This window comes from Corapipo altera, unplaced genomic scaffold (genome assembly GCF_003945725.1).
Source record: "Corapipo altera isolate COAL_440 unplaced genomic scaffold, ASM394572v1 44, whole genome shotgun sequence".
Classification (NCBI taxonomy): domain Eukaryota; kingdom Metazoa; phylum Chordata; class Aves; order Passeriformes; family Pipridae; genus Corapipo; species Corapipo altera.
The window spans coordinates 14,701,748-14,716,875 of NW_020884880.1; the positions used below are offsets into that span (position 1 = coordinate 14,701,748).

The following is a 15,128-nucleotide window of genomic DNA, read 5'->3' on the forward strand; positions in this document are numbered from 1 at the left end:
CTCTTGAATTGAGTAGGTTTTATTACCATCAATGAAAACCATGTAGATTCACTAAAAGCAACTCTTCGCTATTTAGATTTATTTTAATTGTACATTACTTTAAAAAGTCTTTTATCTGCAAGTTTCTTTGGATTAAAAACTAATTCTTCAAACCTGCCATCTTCCATTCAAGTTTTACATACTGTTCTAAGTTGTGGGTTTTTTTGATTGCTTGCTTTTTATAAACCAAAATGAAATCACATAGCAGATGTATTTTGAGCAGAGTGTAGAAAAATCACAATATCTGGTTTAACCTTCAGTAGGTTCAGTTACAAAGCTGTAGTACACAATTCTTTAATACAAAATCCCACTGAGCTCGTGGGAGCACTGAGGTAGTATTCAGAACAGAACTGATCCTCTCCAGGTTCTCTTGCTGCTAAACACAGACAACTCACTCAGTTCTGTGACAAATGTCCTTGCTTTTTTGTCACTGTGCATCTCATGAACTAAAAGCTAATGCCAACATGATTAAGATCTTTAAACATGTCCTTAGCATCAAGAAAAAATTCAATGCCATTCATCTTTCAGTGTTAGTCAAGTTTCTGCAAAGAGAATGTGAGTTCTGAGTTTTCAATGAATAACAATGAAGTTCACTGCATTACTCAGACCCACTGACCTTCAGAACTTCAAGAAATATTTCACATTCATTATGGCCAGATTTTGTGTTAGAAGGCAGAAATGTGAAAAAGTTTTGGAGCCAAAATGAAAATCATAACAGCAATTCAACAACAGCCCCCAAAATTGTTTCCCCTTCTTTGTCAAGTTTACTATGGGACTAACAATGCTAACGAAAGAAGAAAATCTTTTCATAAAAAGAAGAACAAAATACTTCTGAAATTTTTGCCGCCTGATATTTCTGACCTCATATGCTATGCTGCTCATGCTATCTACTTTAGCACTGAATTTTGGTTTAGAAAATAGTATTTTTCATGAATACAGACCTTCTTTCTTTTGTTCTTGCCACAGATGCCTCCTCCTGACTTAAAACAAAGTAATTCCATTTTCAGGGTTTTGAATAATAGGGCTACAGAATGGTTGAGGTTAGAAGGGGTCTCTGCAGGTCATCTGGTCACCTACAGCCAGTTGTCTAGAACCATTTCCAGACAGCTTTTGAATACGTCCAGTTCCAGACAGTTTTTGAATACGGCCAAGAAGGGGGATGCCCCAACCTGTGCCAGTGCTCTGCCACCCTTACAGTAAAAAAAGTCCCTCCTGATGTTTAGATGGAACCTCGTGTGTCTCTGTTTGGGCTCATTACCTTTGATCTTGTCATTGGGCATCACTGAAAAGAGCTTGTCTCTGTCTCCTTTATACTCTCCACTCAGATACTTAAGAGACTTTGAAAAGATCCCCTGAGCCTTTTCTTTGCTAGGCTGAACATTCCCAGCTTTCTCATCTTTTCCTAATAGGAGAGATGCTCTAGTCCCTTCACCATCTTAGTGGCCCTTTGCTGGACACTCTCCAGCATGTCCATGTCTTTCTTGGAATGGGGAGCCCAGCACTGGACACAGTACTCCAGATACAGATTACAAGGGAAGGATCACCACCTCTGATCTGTTGGCAGCAGTCTTGCTAATGCACCCCAGAACATCATTAGCTTTCTTTGCTGCAAGGGTGTATTGGTGCCTCATGTTCAATTTCACGGCTACAAGGGCCCCTGGGTCCTTTTGCCAGCCCCCAACATACAGCTGCTTCATCACCTTCCCTGGCATCAAGGTGTGGCTAACTGGCCTAGTTTCCTGCATCCTTCTTGCATCCTCCTGCATCCAACCTTCTTGAAGACAAGAGTGACATTTGCTTCCCTCCAGTCCTCAGTCACATCTCCAAATTGCTATGATAGTTCAAAGATCATTGAGAGTGGAAAAGAAATTTGTAATGAAGAACACTTTAAACATTAGTAAGGGAAAATATGGTATCAATTGAATATGGTATCAGCAGTATACATGCCAATTTTCAAGTACAACTGAATAAGAGTAAACTAAAATTTACACTTGCTTTCTATGCAAGTTAGAAAGAAACTATCATTCTCTCTTCCATAGTCTCTCTTGTACTAAGTCTTTCCTTTTCACGACAAATACATTAAAAAAAACATTCTACCAATAAAAGATGTTGGCACTCAGTTCTTCTCTTCTGATTCTCTGTTGAAAGCATCTCAAGCTTTAACTAATTTTGTTAAGTTTACTTTCCCCTATCACGTTGCATACAAACAAAAAGCAAGTCTATATTACCATTTTTACTTCTTTAGAAAGTAATGTAATTTTCATTGGAAAAGTTAAAAAAATCCACAATTTATATCTGTTGAAATGTTTGTATCTTAGAAAAAGTAAATTGTATACACGTTTTCAGTTCCTTAATGACAATTAAGTCTTCCTTGTCTTATGACATCATTTGCCAGTTCCTGAGGACACCAGGCAAGGTATGTAGAGAGGATCAGCTGTGGAAGGAAGTAGTAAATAAAAGAAATTTGACAAGACAGAGATGGAAATTATGTAAGTCTCCTTAAACAGGAAAACAAAGGAAAATAATTTTAAAAAAATTCAGAGAAAACCAGAAGTCTAAGCTCGCAATAGGTATGACAGTAATCTTCTAGGATTTGGAGAAAAAAAATGTTGGAGGGAACTTGTGATCAGTGCAAAGAGTCACTGTCTCTTGCTGGAAAACAGAGATTTGCAAGATGGAATTCCTAACAACATCACAAACATGGACAAAATGAGAGTACTGGCACAGAATACCACATCCAGAAAAAGATTCTTAGCACATTACAAAGACAATCAATCTCTTAGAAGAATCACAAAATTCAAGGAGAGAGTTTACAGGCTTTTAGAAAAAAAATCAACCTCATACTGAAAAGGCCTCTTTGTACATAAATGGCATCAACAGCATCTAGCAAATGGTTTGAGGTAAGACAAAATAAACATGGATACCACTTTTACTACTTCCTTGTCGAAAGACAGGAAGGATTCAAGCACTGAGAATTCTCTTTACAGACTGAAGGTGCAGTGCCAACTTCACTGCTTTGCCTTCTGTTCCCAAATTTTTGTACTTCAAAATATTTGAAAAACCCAATAGAAACAAGCTTGTTCTTTACAGGTCTTGATTATGCAAGGACACACAGTGAACAAAGTTAGGAAAAATAAGATTATAACTGCACAGGGGTGGCTTAAAATTAAAACAATAAAGTAACATCATCTGTGTATCAACAAGACCAGATAGGCTTGTGTAGATGGAAAATGGCTGCTTCCTAATAGATTAAGGCAAATTTTTCCACAAGGGGGGGGCGGTATATAAGTTGTATAAATCTTTGCACTATGTTTGACATAGAAAGATGGAGGCTATGTAGCCATTTCTGTCTCAACTGCCAAGAAAAGCCACAGGTCAAAGAGGAATCAAACTGGTTTCAGTACCCACTTTTGGAAAGGGGTAGAAATAAGGAGGAAGAGCTTGCACCCCTTGCCATTTTTCTTCTGTATGCTCAGTATCAGTCCTGCAGTTGGCTGGCACACAAGAAACACGCCACAGCCAGCAGGACCACATTGCCTTTTTGCAGCAAGAAAGGAAACATCTGGTAAGCAGAATCTGTAAGAAGTCAGGGAAAGAAAATGGAAATGGAATACAGAAGTCCTTCTTATACTAGATCTTCTGCCTATTTGAAGCATGAGCAGAAGGTGTCTACATAACCCAGAACTCTGAGCAATCATCCCTTGTCATCTAGTTCAGGCCACACAGGAAAGAACTGCATTTTGATACATGGTGTAGAAATTAAACTTATATACATGTGCAGAGATGTATTAAGAAACTATCCAGCACAGCAGTCATAGGTCTCTGAATCATAAAGTAAGTTAACAACACGACCACGAAAAGTGAGCTTTTTTAGGCTATATATTTATTAGAAGCAGTATTAATGTATGAATCCACCTTGGAAGAAAATAAGTGTCCTTGAGATGTTAGATTCTATCAGCCAAATTGAATGTCTGCATCAATGGCTCTCCCTAAAAGTCATAATTAGGTCATTAAAATATATTTAGAAAAATAGCCTGTAAAATAAAGTTAAAAAATACTCACCTTCATTTTATTTCATAGGTCACTGTTATACCATCTAATAAGATAATTAAAAACATGCAAGCAGCTGGTACTGAGGCTAAACAGATTAATGTAATAGTCTGTAGTCATATGTGCTGGCAAGGGGTTCACCTCTTTGGCGAGGAGAAGGTCAGCTGCCCTTGGGAAGGGAGGAGAAAGACAGTATTTCTGCTTTTCAGTGGCACTGCATTGCAGATACTGAAACTAGAGACCCACACCTATTTTTCTTTTCCCTCTTGGTGAACTCCGGCCCATTGGACATCCAGAAAAGGCTTTAACCGTAGCAGTAAAAAAATATGGTAGATTGGAACTCAAATATTTTCCTTAAGTTTCTTACGAATTAAAGATGAAAGTTACTGTATGTCTAAATCCTTGTTCAAATGTTTCAAATAGTGAACTTCTAATTTTGATGATACGGTTCTAGGAAATAATTTTCATAATTTCTTATTAGTAATGCTTTCTCCCAAGACCACAAAGAATAATTCCATCAGACCCTAAAGACCAGCTAGAAAATCTTCTGTGACCTGACAGGACACATTCATAAACTCATGGAATATTTAGAAATATGTGTCAGTCACATGTGCTTTTCCCTTACATTACTTACAAACTTTATGACCTAATGGGAAATGCTCACTATCTGAACACATGAAGCATTAAATCTGTGCCATGATCAACACAAGCAAGAGTCACAAACTATAAGGTGACACCATCATATTAAAAATAAAACCATACAAATAGTTCTGGAGCATCATAAATATATCAAAGGATAATGATCTGTCATCCTTTATTAACACACACACACACACACACACACACACTTGGAGTCTTCTACTGGAGAGTGTCAAATTGTCCTTTAAAAAAGAAAGTGTGGTAACCAAGTAACGTCCCCTGGGGTTTATTTTATTGTTGTAAAACTAACATGCTTTTAAGAGCAATTTAATAACAAAACACATTCACATTCAAATATTTTTGCAGTTGTCTCTTCTCCTAATAAATTGCAAAGGCCCGCTACTGATAAAATATAAAGTAACTTTTGTTTCAGTAAAAATCTGCAGTAGAATTTTTTTATGCATTAGCCTTCTGCATGTATAATATTTACCACAACCCCAAGATGCCTTTGCCTCTTTTAGGGCAAAAATTCACTAGCCAGTCTTTTTCAAATATGACAGACTGAAACACATTGGGTAAACAAGACTATGATCAGTTTTACCAAATTAACTTACTGAAACAATATTCCTCGACTATATCCTAAATAAGTCAAAATTTCTAATCAGTCCTTAAAGAAATAATAACATTTACCATCGTTACCATTCAGGGTAGTTTAGGATTCACTTTTCATCTTTCATAAGGTATTAGCTGCTCATTTTTACTTAATGCAGTCTAGAACTACAACTATCAACACAATATTTAACCCAATCATCAACTTTACAGCCAGTCTCATTGTATGATAGGAGTTACTTGCCACTGAGCAACAAATATCCACTACACACCACAAACATTGTAATACTACTTAGTAACAGTGATAGCTTGCCAATTATTAAAAGCCAGACGTTTCTTTTCTATATATGTATACATATACACCTCCCCAACACACACACACACACACACACACACACACACACCCCCATCTTCTCTACCATCTTGCTTTATCATCTCGCCTTTAATTTATAACAAGAATACTCTAGAAATTGTATAGGGGACTGCTTTTAAAAGATTAATTAACTTCAGTTTTCTAAATTGGGCTGTAATCCCCTCTGACAGAATACAACTGTTATTCAGTGGAACTCATAGAAAACATCACATTTATTATATGCACTTTGGATGAAGGAATATGGAGATACAAAGATCATCTTTAACCTCCTCTTAATTTGTGGAGCATTAAAGATGGCTGAAGATTCACTGCGGTTTAGGCTGATTTGAGTAAGTGGTACCATGCTCTGTCCTCCCACTTATTTCTAGTTGTCTATGCTAGCTACATTCCTTTCACTGGCACTGATACTGATCTGAAGCTTTGGCAGGAGGACACTGTGACAGAAGTCATCAGAAAACTCTCCCTATGAAGAATGAACAGGTTGGGCTGGGTTAGCTCTGTAACTCCCTGAGAGATGAGTGTTACTGCATGAGTGGAGCAGGGTAGGAAGAAGGGGTCAGACTCCAGCTCCACAGCTCACACTCTTGTGGAACCAGAGCCCAGATGAAGCTGGCTGCTTTAAGTGTAACCCCTTGGCAGGTAAAATGGTTGGAGCTCTTGATGACTTTTAGGAATAAGTGTCCTGGAATTAATGGCAGACAGAGTTCTCAACTTTCTTTTGTTCATCTCGCTAAATTCTATCTTTCTCTTTTTTAGAGACTGCTTTGTGGTCTCTGTATCTACATATGCTTCTCACCTAAAAACCACAAAGATTATTCTGGTTTGTATTTTTGAGCCCTTCTTTTAACGTAAATAGTATGTTGCACGCGTTAGAGAACATGAATATGACAAGAAACAGAGTCAGGTAGAACCCTGAAATGGATCTGCTAAAATATTTTTATCAACGTGAACATGCTAACTACCCTAGAAGAGTTTTATGTCATCACAAAGTAGATTTCATTAGTTAACTTACTAGGATACCTAAATCAAATCTCCCCAGTCCCACCATGTCCCTGCAGGCACACCCTTTTTTCCAACCTTGCTCTCAGTCCAGAAGCTTCCTCTGGGTGTTTGAATCGCAGCAAACTCTTTGCTGTTCCCTCTAGGTCCTTACAAAAAGTCTTTCTTTTCAACATCCTCAAGACCAGGCTGTTTGCTCCTTGCTCTCCTTGGCAATCTCTCAGTCTCCAGCATGCAACAGGTTTCTCCAGCATTGTGTCCCTCCCTGCCACCCCACGCCTGAAGGCTCCTCATGACCAGTACAGCTCAGCGCCTGCACCACAGTGTGGTATTCCCCGCCCAGCCGGCTGCAACCAGGACAAGGCAAACAGGCAGGTTCCTCCTGCCTGACTACACCTCTTTGAAGTAAACACTCCAACAGACTACAAACAAAAAATGAAAATGATGCCAACCAACACAGTTCACTAAATGATTCCAAAATAATCATGTGGTAGGCTTGTTTCATTTTACCATACTTAAACATCAAAATCAGATGTAATCATTCCAGTTAGCATAAATCATACTATTAATTTACTAGTCACAAGGACAAAGATTTTTTTTGTAGGAAGGGCAGTATTTTGAGGAGTGAAAGATGAAACTGCATATCTGCTGATTATCTTTCTGTGGTCTCAAGCACAGGACACCCTCTGGTATGTACCCAAACTAGACTCAAGTTCAGTGACATTGCTGCAAAAAGTTACTGAGCATCGTGTTTCTTAGCTGGTGTTTACTACTAACAGAATTGAAATACTATTTTCCTATCAAAGAACCTCACATTTAATTAATCCTGGGTTTGTTTTTTGACCTGAAATAATGAGCAAATAGAGTTCCACATGGACCACAGATCCAGTTACTTTGGCGAAGATCAGAAAGGTGACCACTGATAAGCTGAATATTTCAACATTTAGCTTAGTTGTTCTGAGTTTAGTTGAGACTTTCTACTTTACTGTATACTTTGGAGAAAGCAAAAAAAAAAAGACCCTTAAAAAATATTTAGCCTCACAAATATACTGTACTTTCATTAGTTAAGCAAGTTGAACAATTTTCTAAAAAAAAATAGTAATCCAGAAAACAACTTTTGAGATCATTCCTTAACTAAATCCTTCACGTTCTTCAGTCCACTGTTTTAATTTAGATTGCTCAATCTAAAGAACAGGACATGTTCTTTCACTTTAAATAGATTATGCTGCTTATTAAAGTTAACCTTTCTAAAATTAGAAAATAAATATAAAAAATTACCAACCTGTAAGAAATAAAAGTTCCATCAGAATCTGAGGTTTGGTGTGTGCTTCCATTTTCATTTGATCCCCCTAATAAAAAAATAAGAGAAAACACCTTTGTTTTAAGACAAACCCTGATAACAAAAAAACAATATTGATGAGAATTGCAACTGATTTTACCATATGGTAACTTTAGTTACGACAAAACTCAAATAAAACTTACTTAGACAAATCTCAATTTTACATCTTCAGATTCTTAGAGCTCTCTTAAGTAGCCTCCATGTTCAGTTTGTAGTCTAAATGTTTGGAAAATATGATGCTTAATTTCACTTACAGTTCTGACTGAATCCCTTCTCAAATTATTAAACACAATTGTACTAGTATAAGCTTACAGAAGTACACCACATAAGTAGATGAGTTTCATTTTACTAACATTAAGTCAAAAAATGTTAAAGTTCATCTATTTTGTGAAGCATTTTGAGTTGACTGTAGGATACCAGATATTTTTTGTCATAGCACAAGTTCAAAGCTTCTCTGAAACTACCTATTAAGATGTCTGCAAAACATCTTGTTTTACATCCTGTGGGCTGGTGATACATAAAACAGTGAAGTTCCTAAAAATCAAGGATTACAAGGAAATTTTCCTCTCTATAACTACTTCTATTGAAGGACTGCTAAAAGCCAGGAGTCATGTAGTCTTCAAAGCAAAGTTATTCCTGTCCTGTTTTATACTGTTTATTCTTGCCCAACCTGTCATTTCTCTTGGTAACTCTCCTATGTCCCTGTGTGCCTCCTTAATTCATTTACAGATAGCATTGTGCACCTCTGTTCTGCTTATTGAAATCAAGTTCTTTCAGTCTTTTTTCTAAATGAGGCCCCTTATTCCCCATTTTGTTAAACTCAGTGCTTCTTACACATGCAAAAGAAGGGACAGGAGCTATAAACAGCATAGTAAAAGTTTAGTCAGTTGATTATTTGGACAGTGGTTTTCTTTTCTTTGAAAAAAAATTTTGCTCAATACAGTCTATGGTCATGCCACATCATCTTGCAGTTTCACAGTCATCTTTAACCAAGATGCCTATATGATCACTCTCCATTTTTATTTATGAACAGCAGTTTGCAGTTTACAGTAGAAATTCTTGCTGGTGCAATACTGTGTTTCACACAATTTCATGCTGTTTGCAGTCCTCTCTTCTTCAGAAAGGACCATCCTACCTGAATACTCTATTTGTTCCTGCACTAGATACTACCTTCTAATAAATTTTCTTAATAGAAGTTTATCAGCTCTCATTCTGTGGCAAGACAATAAATGAAAACACTGGATAAGATCTGTTCAACCACAAAATTCACCAAAAAATAATTTTTTCATTAAAATCTGCATTCTTTTATTTATCTTAAAATTACTATATTTCATTAATCCCCATCCTTTCTATTTCACAGCATCTCCTGTGGCACTGCATCAGATGATTTACTGAGGTCCAGATAGACTTAATGTATTTCCTTAATGTATATTTTGAAAGGTGAGCATGTTAGCTGGCCACAATCTCCCATTTAACAAAAAAACCCCCGCAACAGAACTTATGTAATTTGCTTTACTTTTCTCTCTTACTTCTTTCTTAAAAACTTTTCTAAAGCTCTGCACAGATAATGGTCAGCCCATGCAGATGCTTTGCTATCACTTCTTTTCCCTCTTTGATTAAGTACAGGTACTACATTTCCACTTCTTCAAATATATGTTATCAGTTGTGAAGTAAAATACTAAAAAATTGTTATATGCCGCAGTATTTGTCAGTATTCTTGAAAGACATTTTCTCTTCAAGTCAGATGCTTTAATCTTTATTAGCTGTGCTAATTTATTGTATCTCTCAACACTCTCATTTATTTTATTGATTTATTTTCAGGTCTTTTTGCCTGAAATTTTGTTTTTACTGAAAATTAAATATTTTCTGATTTATACCATACCTGGATTACATTTATTATCATTTGCTCATTTCCACTGCACAATGGTTCTCGTTTTCTTCCCTGGAAAGCTTCTTTACACAGTTAAGTAATATTTTCTTGTTAATTTAAATTCCCTTCTTATGATCTAATTCAACTTAACTTTTGCTGATTGCCACTGTAACCCCACACTTCCTGATATTCAGGATGTGGCCTTCTTTGCAGATCAAGACGCTTTCCTGTTTCTTTCAGGATCTTTGCTTGCTCCTCACATTCCTTTAAAAATACTTTATCATTCACTTTGGCATAGAACTTTCAAGTGGCTTTTTTCTCATCTAATTTGGAATGCAGTTTTTTTTATTAACTTTTGCACCTTTGTCTAAAATAAATCCCAAACCTCTACTACATTTTAGTCTAATATCACTCAGTCCAGTTGATTTCACTAATTAGCTCTCTCAATTTATTTTGAAAATGGAAATCCTACTCAATCAATCTGCTTTTTGTTTACTAAATTCAACTAAATTAAAAACACCAGATATTTCATCCAGGAGCCGACCCTCCCATTATTAATAACCATCTGTTCGTTTTTTTCCTCATATCTTGTAAAATAGTCTCCCATATTGGGACAATTTTCAGTAATACGCTTTTTCATATATTGCCCATCTCCACATCTGATCCTGAGCATTCAGAGAAATGACTGAACTATGTTCAGCCTCTTTCAAAGCCATATGGCTAGGTGCAGTGATATCGGGCAACTGCTACAGGGACACAGCGCATCAAAATGGGTCCTACTACACTTTATTTATATTTATACAACTCCTCAGCGTTCACCTATCACACTAGTCAGACCTGAAAAGAAAACTCATACACAATGCTAAGTCTGTATGCTGAAAAATATCTCTTTTCAAGAATGGCAACACAATCTTTCTTCTTTTCTAAAAATGAAATTTAAGAATCGTTCAAAAAATGCAAGGCCTTTACCATCTTTCAAAAAAAACATTTGTCCTGCTTGAAGAGTTAACCGGACCTTGCAAAGAAGACCAGGATAAATAGCTGTTCTTTCACCAGGGTCCCACAAGAAACATTTGGTGGGATCCTGATTCTGCGACATCCACTGAGCTGTTCTTCACAAGCTACTTACTCTAAGCGTAGCTTGCTTTATTCTGAAGACAGTAATCTCCTTTATTTAAATGATCACCAAAATACTTTAGCATTCTGAATTATATACCCATTGTTAATAAATCTCATTATCATACAAGTTACTGTTGGGCATTTTTTGAGAGCTGCTTTTGCTGCATTAGAAGCAGCTACCAAAATTGGATAGGACTAGGTGTATTCAGCTCCCAAACCCAGGATTTAGTAGAGCAGGCACTTCTGTGATTGCTCTCTTGCTCCATTCCTTTTCAGATAGGTATGCCTGTTATGACACCTTGAAAGATGATGAAGATGTCTTTCACTGAAAGGGATAAAAATCATAAAGCAAAGTGCAAAGCATTCATTGAGTTAAAAGAAGACTCTACATTTTACCTAGTTTTATTAAAAAGGTTTTCAAGAAAATCCTATTAAGTTTCCCTTGTCAGCGATACTTGAGAACAAAAGGGAGTGTTTCTTAACTAATGAATGACATTAAGCTGTGGGAATCCCTGTCCTGGATCACCTCTCCTCAGGAAAGTTCCAATTACTCCCCTGAAAGGTATGGTGAATTCTCAGTAGAACAGATACATTACTTCTATCCTCTTCACTGATAATGACCCAACTTTCTGGTAAAATTGAAATATATACTGAACGATTATGAACATAAGACTCATGATGGAGGTAACGAAATTTGTGGTCTCCTTTAAAAGTACTATTTGATTCCGTATGATCCTACTCTTTACTTTCATTCTGAGACTCAATTATTGGAAGAATGGGTCTGCTGAAGAAACAAGAAGATGCTCTACCAACCCTGCCACACACCTCATGAAAAGCTTTCCTAACTTCAAATGCAAAAGCTAAGGGGAAAAAAGGTAAAATAAATATTGTCACACTTTCAGAGGGAAAAGAAGGGAAACAACCAATACCATAACAAGAATCCATATCAAAGTAAGTATGGCTTACAGCACTAAAGTAGTTACTGGTTTTAATACAATAATAAAATAAGGCTATATCCTTCCAAAGGGACTGAAAATGATCTGGATATCTTCTCGCTGCTGCTTTAACTGTAGAAACTCCCTCTTCTGCGAATGAAAACTTTCTCTTGGAAGAATTCTGTTCAGCTGCCCCATTTTAGCAAAATCTGTTCTTGTGCATGAAGACCAAGGGCTAAAGGCAGCTGGGACTCGAGTAGCTGGGACCCAGCATTACTGGACATAGCTGGAGGCTGTTTCAAGAGAATCTGCACAACTCAAAATTGACACTTTCACTAACCAGTCAAAAAAGGAGATTGCAAATGCTGGCTTCTTTAGACTTCTGAGATGCATGGAGAAGAATTTGGGAACTGTACATATGCTACGATATTATATTCACCCAGAACACACGGGCTTGTCACTTGCAGTAACTGTTTTCTTTGTAAGAATACATGTAAGAACTCTTTGTAAAAATATGTAAGAACATATTTGAGATTACAGACATCACACAAAATAGGAGAACTCAGAATAAGGAGGATTCCAAATACACTTCCTGAAGATTATTTGAAAATCGCAAGGAAAAGCCTAACTGAAATACACACACAGTTTCTGTATTTTTATTTTTTTAACAGCCTATTATACCGATAGAATCACAGAACCGTTTAGGTTGGAAAAGACCTCTAAGATCATTGAGTCCAACCACTAACCCAGCACTGTCAAGTCCAGCACTAAACCATGTCCCAAGGTGCCAGATCTTTAAAAATGCCAGTTGTCTCTTAAATACCTACAGGGATGGTGACTCAACCAATAGTGTATTTTCTCACAGAAGAGCTTTTTCAAGGTGCAGTACACAGTTTCCTCTTCAGGTAATAAGAAGAAACTGGACAGCATTTCAGAGCCCCAATTCACAGGCGGGAAGATGTTCTGGATATGCTCCAGGCACAATGAGCTTAAGCATGTGCTCAGCAAGAGTAAAAACGTATGTGAAGAATAATGTAGGGATCAGACATTTCTCCCTCATCTCTTTCATTACCTCTCTGAAAACAGCTATTTCCTGTGAGATGTAAAAATCCAGCACTGGACTTCTTATGGAGAAGATATGGGATATTATCACGAGCAGCTGCAAGTCCACGAAGACAAGAAGCTTCAGTGACATGGCCTTGCTCTGTGGCTGTACTCCTACTTAAAAAAAATAATTAAGCTCTATTTTTTTTTTTTAAAATATGCTTTGATACCGAGAAAATGTCTTTACATATACACATATTTATTTATGCATGTGTACATACACATATGCATGTCTATGTTTGGGCACACGTATATATAGTAATAACCTATTTACCACTCTTGTGTCAGCTATGAAATGGTTTTATGGTTGGCAGTTTAGGAATTTGTGATAAAAGTGACCCTACTTAGGAAATCAATCTGCATTTCCCTGCTTAGAAGTGTCATAATGGAGACAGATTCTTCTGCTGACCTGTCTGCACTTTGCTTTATATTTTCTTTGTATTCTAATCAAAGGTTAAAATGTTGTTAAAGCACAAAATTTATTTAACAGTTGTGAAAATTTCAGTTGATATAAAACACTCGATCATTAATGCAGTGTTTTATGATTAGAGACAAGAAAAATTTTAACACTAATCTATGTTTGCAGTCTAAGGTTGTCAATTCTTACAACATGACTTCAAAATTCCATGCTATATTAATTTTCACCATATTTAAAGCTTAATAATTTAATGATTTATCCAATTTTAATTTATACTTTTAAAACCACTTTGAACAATCTGAGGTGCCACTGGAGATCATAACAGTGGTCCTGGTTAAGTCAAATAATAATTACAGCGCTTTCACTTTAAAGATGAGATTATTTTTAATTATTGAGTGAAGTACTTGAGGTACCATACTTATATAATTACGCTACTCATTAAATGGTTATTGAAAGCTGAAATGTAATTTTAATGACAGCTACCTATTTTTCTTTGCACACTTTATAGATGACAGATCAGTCAGGAATTCTAGTTTGCTCAAAAAATCCTTGCAGCTGCACTGGTTCTTTCAGGTGTAAAACAATTAAGCTGTTCTTTTTCTAAAAATTGAACCATTTTTTTTCTCAAATGATATTGATATGATATATAGGAACTGGTAAAAAGAGAACAATAATGTATGGATTTTTTTTTCTTTTTCATAATAATATCAAAATGCTGGCCCTAAACTAACACATATTCCAAAAAATATGCCCCCCAAACTAGTGACAATACAAATATGGAAAAATGATTTTAGTCAAAATGTGTTCCTCACATAATACAAACAACAACAAAAAATTGCTTAACAGATTGCAGACCTTTATTGTGAGTATAAAGGGGTAATCAACATACAATAAGCATTTTACTATGCATTAAAACTATATATAATGCCACGAGACTCTTTTGCTTTTTCTAACACCAAGGTTCACAACTCTTCAAACATAAAATTCCTTTGTACTATTTACTCCACAGATCACCAGACTGATCTGGATAAAATTTATTCTAATACGTAGGAATCTCTGCCAATTGACACTACAGAGCTGTGGTCTCAGAAATGAGCACCTAAACACTTATGCTCTGTATTTTAATCCTTTATATCCGATGTTCGAAATTCAGGGTATTTCTCCGTTGTTCCAAAGACCGGTATCTTGTTTAAATTAAGCTTTCCTTTTTCCACAATGAAAACCAAACGGAAGAGTAAATTTGTTTCATTAACAATATTAAAGCAAAGATTTCTGAGTTCGCTGTATGGGGAAAAGGCAATAAAGTTTTGAAGAGGGAAAAACTGCTTTGTTCCTTCAATCCCCTAGTTGAAATTAATTATAGCAAATGTTTATGAAAACATCTGTTCCATACAGTTATAAATTCTTAATTTTAGCATGGGTGATTCCAAGCTCCTCTATTATTTTGAAAGGGAACCGTCTGATAATTGAAAGGTTTACAAAAGAGCAGACAATTTGTATTTCTACAACACCAAATATGCAGTTTGGAAGTCTTCAGGATCTCAGCAGAAAGGAAAAAATAAAACAAAATACAAAAAGACGACCGAAGCTTTCTGATTCGGGTCCGCTGATACACCGAAACGGCAGTGGGAGGA

General features: G+C 36.2%; 1 protein-coding gene across 4 annotated transcripts in view; it reads right to left on the bottom strand.

Annotated features, from left to right (window-relative positions):
- Positions 1-15,128, bottom strand: part of TBC1D5 (TBC1 domain family member 5) — a 288,784-nt gene that overhangs the window by 149,481 nt on the left and 124,175 nt on the right. For all 4 annotated transcript variants that reach the window (XM_027639073.1, XM_027639070.1, XM_027639071.1 and 1 more), the window contains one exon: positions 7,992-8,058. In XM_027639073.1, the coding sequence (XP_027494874.1) occupies positions 7,992-8,058 (67 nt within the window). The remainder of the gene's footprint in view (positions 1-7,991; positions 8,059-15,128) is intronic.